The 6,872-nt window shown below is 29.2% G+C and overlaps 1 protein-coding gene across 1 annotated transcript in view; it reads right to left on the reverse strand.

Moving 5' to 3' along the window:
- LOC119676633 (hemicentin-1-like) overlaps positions 1-4,121 on the reverse strand; it is a 41,202-nt gene extending 37,081 nt beyond the window's left edge. The window contains exons 1-2 of the mRNA XM_038087881.1: positions 4,115-4,121; positions 2,455-2,571 (exon numbers count right to left, since the gene is read on the reverse strand). Of these exons, the coding sequence (XP_037943809.1) occupies positions 2,455-2,571; positions 4,115-4,121 (124 nt within the window). The remainder of the gene's footprint in view (positions 1-2,454; positions 2,572-4,114) is intronic.
- Between the last annotated feature and the right edge of the window lie 2,751 nt (positions 4,122-6,872).

Raw genomic sequence — 6,872 nt, forward strand, 5'->3', positions numbered from 1 at the left:
AATTTCTTAAATGGACTAAATAACATAAAAAAATTGTATATTTAAATGCTTTTGTGTTTAAATAAATTCCTTGAATAAAAAAGTGCAAAAATTTTTTTTTGGAAAAATTTTTAGTGTTTTTTTCGATTTTCTATGAATGCTTCTTTTTCTAAAATTATTGATTTTAAGTACGTTAGTCTTATGTTGAGCCTTTTCGGAGTTAGTGCATTTGGTTACTATTCCTCTATGATGCCTGGGGGTTTCTGCAGAGTCCCACCCATCTCACTGACTAATTTGAGTACTCCTCATGATCTTCGTGATAATTTTCAATTCGATTTTAATGAAATATAATTTACGTAAAAAATATATAATTAAGTTAATATTGAATTTATAATTCTCATTTAGTTTAAGCTACTGGATAAATATAAAGAATTCGTATTTTGGAACTCAAACAGTTATTTTAATGATTTTTTTCTTGACTTTGATTTTCCGCACTTGGTCATATTATGTGCATCAAATACGTGAAGTTGGAGATAAGCATTAGTATGTGTTTGTATGGAATTATATTTATAAACTTATGAATGGCATAAATATGATGTATGAGAAATACAATTTACATCACAAAGATAATGATTTTATTCGTTTCAAATAATGGCACATGAAGTAAAATAATGTTGAATTTATAGTTCTCATTTAGTTTAATATGCCATAACCACGGTTGCCACTTATGGTACTTTAGTACCAAAATTGGTACTTTTTTTTTTTTTTTTCGTTTGGTACTCATGTTAAAAAACTGGTACATTTTTGACGACCCAACTTTATTGTGGATTCTTCCAATTAATTTTTTTTATAAATGCAACTTTGCACTATTTTATATTTTGTTCATTTATAACACTATGGAAAACACAGAACGAGAAACCAAAAAGGTCCAAAAAAATGTTGGACCTTTTTTTACAGAAATGGTACCTTTTTAAACCAATTTTGGTACAGAAAAAAATTTTCAAGTGGCAACCGTGGCCATAACTATGTAAAGAATACATATTTTGAAGTAAATTCTTTTGTTTTGTTTTTCTTGGAATGCATTAAGGATCTAAAAATTATAGTTTTAAGATTTAAAATTTCTTTCTTGGCCCAATTTCTATGATAATATTTTTTTTTCTTTTTTTTTTTATTATAAATTTTATATCCCTCTACAGATCACCTCTTTTTTTGAAAATTATGGCTTTGTTTAATATCTTTTTATTTTTAATATACTCTATATTTCGGGTTTACCTGAGAGTTATAACCAGGATCGGGATCCAAAATTAATAAACATTAATTAATAATAATAAAATCTGTATTCTTGCGTCATGTATGGATATAAACGTTTAATTTACAAAAAGTTCTGCTCAAATTGCCACTAATATGCAAAGTAAAATTCGAATAAAGTATTTATGAAAGTAAATGATTAAACTAATCAATATATATTTCAGAAATTTTTATTTCTTAATACCGAAACAATATTATTTAATAGTGCATAACAGATATCAATGAGTAATTAAATCGTTACAATTTATTTTGAAAATAAATTAGTTATTTATTTAGTTACTTCACATTTTATTCACATTGTAGTGTTTTTAATGCTGACCTATATTTAGATAAAGTTTTTTTTTCCTAATTACATTGGAAAATTTTTACAAATCCTTAAATTTAGTATTTTTAAGCCTGTCCCTTTAAATTAAAAATAATTTCAAATTGATGAAAAGGAAATAGTTAACATTATCAATAGCGCACCTCATGAATAAAATATTTTAATCCTGCCTTCTGTTTAAAAACCGTACACTAAGCTGTTTAGCAATAAAAGTGAACCTTGAATAAAAGTTCTCTTATACAGACACACACACACGCACACATGTATATACATAGAATTGCAATAAACTAGTTACTAGGATTAAAAGCTTTTAATGGCTTTTGTTAATGTAACTTTAACGCAGGTTAAAAAAGTATCCTTTGCTATTAAAAGTATGCATATCCATACCAACGCATCGAGGAAGGGTAAAAAAAGTTCATATCTGCCCATGTATGGTATGTATGCATGAGTATGTATGAATGTGGAAAACTGTGGTTAGCTTCACAATTTAAAACATGTAGCAAATTATTTACGGATAAAAAGTTTCTCTGTATATACATTTTATATATAATATACATACATATGTGCATGTTTAAGTAAATCTATTTATAATATTTTCAGAACTTATTTTCTGGCTAAAATATTTTTAGTTAAATTTGAGTTTAATAAATTAAGTGGACTTTCTGTGTGGATCCTTTGGTTAAATTTTGAAAAATTAAGTTTTTTTTAGGTTTGTTTAAAATAAAATACAAGCTAATTAAGTTAACTCCTTTTTTAAATAATTATTTTTTCTGATAAAAAAATATATCTCTAATTTTATAAGAAACTATGTACCATATACCACACTTACTTGTATATGGGCTCACCGTCACCCTCACGAAACCAAAGTACCATATAAACAGCATCATCTCGTTCCATTGGTGTTATGTCACATGGTAGCATTGCTTGACGACCCATTACGCCCTGCACAGATGTAAGCGGTACTGTAAAAAAAAAAATTACGAAAAAAAAATGTCAATAAGTTAAAAAAGTAAATCCACAATAAAATGCAATACAAATTGAAGACAAAGCCGATAAACAAAATTAAATGCAAATTGACAGTTGTTTATGAAAATTTATTCTATATAAACCCAAATAAGAGTAGAAAAACTTACTACTAATAAGAGAGTTCGCATATACCAACAATCAACAAACAACGCTGCAAGGCAGTCTCTGCAATAATAGAAAAAAAAAAACAATGCGGATATATCTTTCGCATGTGGAGAAACTTAATGACGTATAGTCACGTGTGCTGCTTTTTTCTGGAGCTGTAACAATTGGCACACATCATCGGCTTCATCAGTGTGGCACAAGTAGCAAAAGCAAAAGCATCAGCAACTAAATCAACATCAACAACTGCAGCAGGTCGACAGCAGCAACCAACGTTCAAATGTTAACAGCAAAACAAGAAGAGGAACGGTAGCTGCGGAACATTTGCGTAATCACTTCGAATGCTACTATCGTAGCTGGCTGCGCTCGTTCCATGGCAAATGATGATGAATCGGTGGAAATATTCCGGATATGCGTCATGAGTAGAAAATTGTTTACTTGTTTCGTAAATGTTCATTTTCATTTCATATTGTGTTTTTTTTAAATTTTTTTATTTTTCTGAATATTTTTATTTTTATTTTAGCAAAATAATCAATTTTATGCTTTGCTATTTTATTTAATTTTTTTTCTGCATTTATTTTTTGAAAATTGAATATTTTGAGTTAAATTTTCAAAAATTGTTCATTTAAAAAAATTACCTGAATAAACTGAATTTGAATTTATTGGATTCATTTATTTTTCTTATAATTTTATTTCCTCAAAGTTTGCCATTGAATATAAGAAATTGCAACTACAGTACTACTAAAAAATTGTGAGGAATATCAATGCAGAAATATAGTCTACATATACATATAATATGTGGAAGTGACTGGTAGAGGACTACAATAATCATTATTGTGAATTCTCATGGTAAATATCAAAACGCAGTATAAATAAACAAAAATATTTGAATTGAAATATACAACATATTAAATAGATAAATAGTATCTCTGAATATATTCAGTGCATATTTAAAAAAAAATGTAAACAAATATAAGCAGTAAATCAACAATCCATAAACTGGCGAGTAACAACTTTGCTTCAACTGACATCACGCGAAATTAGTGAACACTAAATTTGTACCTCTTATTTAGTGTAAACTAATAGCTTTATTAGTGTTATATACATTTTGTAGTGTTCATGTTTTGTTTAATGTACATTAACATTGTACAACCAGATTTTCGAATGAAAATGGGTGCAAAAAAAATTGCTTCAGAATTAAAATATATATAAAACATAAAAATATATATAAGAACAGTATTTTTTTTTAAATATTTTAAAAGAAAGATCGTGCCAAAGTTGAATAAATTGTGTCTAAAATATTGCAACAGACATAAATCTTAGGTTCTATTGTAGATGAAGAATCTGTAGAGAATTGCTTTTCATCTATTAACTTACTTTCCATTCTAATTTCTTACTCTGATTCGAAGAAACACAGGTTAACTCTTTTGACTTCGATACGATAACATGAAAATTTCCGTCAATTTTTAGATATTTATTCATATATGCGATTCACATGATTAAATGAGATTAATTGGTTAAAAATTTAAAGGTTAATTGGTCCTTACTGTGTCTCAGAGAACTTCATCCTAGTCACATGATATCTTGAATCTCGAATCAACTTATTAACTAATATATATATATATTGTGGGACGTCAGGATAGCACACCGTTAAACTAGTAACCCACTGAAGTAAGTTAAGGATTAGCCGAAGTAGACCACGAAACGTCTTGGGTCCTTTTTCGTCCTTCGATTCTAACTAAATAATACGCAATAGGTTGTAGTAATGATAATATACTAAAAAAAAAAGTTTTTGAAGTCAACACACATAATAACATAAATTATTTTTGTTTCATTATATATTAGTAATTAATTTATTAACAAACAAAATTGATATACTTTTGTTTGTATACTATTTGAACATTTGTAATATTTACACATAATGTTAATTCTAGTTATTATAATACGTCTTTTGCTACTTATTTTCAAGATTAAAAAACAATCTGTGTTTTATACTTACTATTGAAAGTAAGAGCATCTAAAATTGTTATATTATACCTTATAGTTTTCGGCAATTGTTCTTACAATCTGTCGCTTTCTGCTCAGAATATTGTGTCTACTCTCTAAGGGATTATTTTTAGTTTTAATTAAAAATCTTTAAAAACTGACTAAGGTAATTTCCTTTCATAATCACTTTATTTATTCTTTTTATATGTAATTGTTTACTAACTGATGTTAATAACAACGTTAGTTAAATTTTGCTTATAAACCTTAACTCTTTTTTTGTTAATATATGAAAATGCTATCCAGACTCAAACTAAAACTTGTTATCAAATGTACTTCACAAAGTGGTTAAGATCCTTAATTCTTTACTGCTTTGAGTTCTTATTGCATATTAAAATTAATCGCCCGAAGTGAGAGACTGCAGTTGAAATTTTTAAAGCCGCAAAAAACATTTCATTTTAATGCATCTTTACGCTAATAAAAATACTAAAAGTAGATAAAATTTGTACAAAAATGCGGATAAGAAGTCTAAATGCAATATTCCTTTTTGCTAAGTGTGAATAAAAAGAAAAGATGAGTAGAAGATAGTAGCCTAAGAAATAAGAACAAACATAACAGCCTTTGTTGGAACTACGAATACACGTCGCAGAAAATGAAACCACATATGAGACTAGGCCATAAGGTATCATAGAAGCGCTTAAGATACGTTAACATAAAAGCATCTGCAAATAAGATTTTACAGAGCTACTTGTGCTGCTTTCTATATAAGCATGTATGGAAAATTGCAAGGAAGTAAGTAAGCTCTTGTACTACCTTTCAGTGGAAAGCATTTCATACATAATCATAGGCAATTATGCTATCGCAGCATCTCCATTTGCCACCTAATATCTCATTTAAGATTAAAACTTGAAAGAAACCAGAGCGTAATGTAGCGTAGCGTAGTGCAAATGCGTTATGGCAACGCCTAATGGCAGATAAAATATCTTTAAGTGCAAAATTAAGTTCGTTTCTAACAAACAAAAAGCCTGGCAACAAAGCAAGTTGCCAGATATGAGAAAAACTTGTAAACATTGTGTGCCTATTTACTTTTTGATGTCTGTGATAGTTTTTGATTTTGTAAAGAAGCGCCTTGCGTTGCTTAGCAAAATGTTAAACAAATGTTGCCTGACAGTTTAAAGTTTATAGTGAGCGCTATAGAAAATTTCTAAGAAACTACGTACGTTAATCTTCGAAGTGTTACGGCAACACAATTTAAATCATCCGAAATTATGGTTAAGTGCAACATGCAACAAAGCCAAACACAACTTAAGCCTGCTGCTCAATAATTCCTTGGCATTATACGTGTCTTAATAAGTGCATCTTTTTCTAATGATCTGCCCCGGAGCGTAGCATGAAAAATTGTTTACGTGCACGTCGGTTGCATGCAACATTTGCGTCTTGGGTTGAGTGTTGCATTTTTGCGCACATTTTGCATATTTCAATTTACTCCGGTGTTGCGCCAAAGTAGGCCAGCATTTTACTGAACTGCATGTGGTACGTTTCGGGTATCTATTGGTAACTGCAATTACATTACCCACCGTTACACTGGAATCTAACTCTTCCTATACGCAGAGAATCTAGCTGAGACAAGGCAAGAAAATCGTATGAAAATAGTGTGAAAATGTTGTGAAAAACTCGGTTACATTTTTGTTCACCAAATTGGATGGATTTCTCTTTTGTTATCTAATTTAAGCGTGAAGCAAAAGATTCTTTTAAAAACAACTAAAGAAGTAGAGAAGTGTGGAACAAAATTTACTTCAACGCTTTTATCAGCAGCGGCTTTAACACCAGCATCAGCAGATTACTGAATTAAGATAAATTACCATTTTTGACAGTCCAGCGTGTCTGTGTGCGCGAACATTTGTCGGACGAGTCGGTGAAAAATGCCTCCAGTTAGTGTTGTTGGGAGTGTTTCGCTGACCAGAAGTAGATGAGTCGGTGAGTAGAAAATTAGATGGGAAAAAGATTAAGTTAAAAACAATGATGTGAATTATGAAAAATGTGTTGGCGAAAATAATTCAAAAAAATATGGACACGTATAAATTTAAATTTAAAAGACTTCCAGAAAGTGGAAATTCATTTTTTACTTTTGGGTGTAATTTAACTGTTAGCG

Source organism: Teleopsis dalmanni, chromosome 2 (genome assembly GCF_002237135.1).
Source record: "Teleopsis dalmanni isolate 2A chromosome 2, ASM223713v2, whole genome shotgun sequence".
In the NCBI taxonomy this organism is placed as follows: Eukaryota; Metazoa; Arthropoda; class Insecta; order Diptera; family Diopsidae; genus Teleopsis; species Teleopsis dalmanni.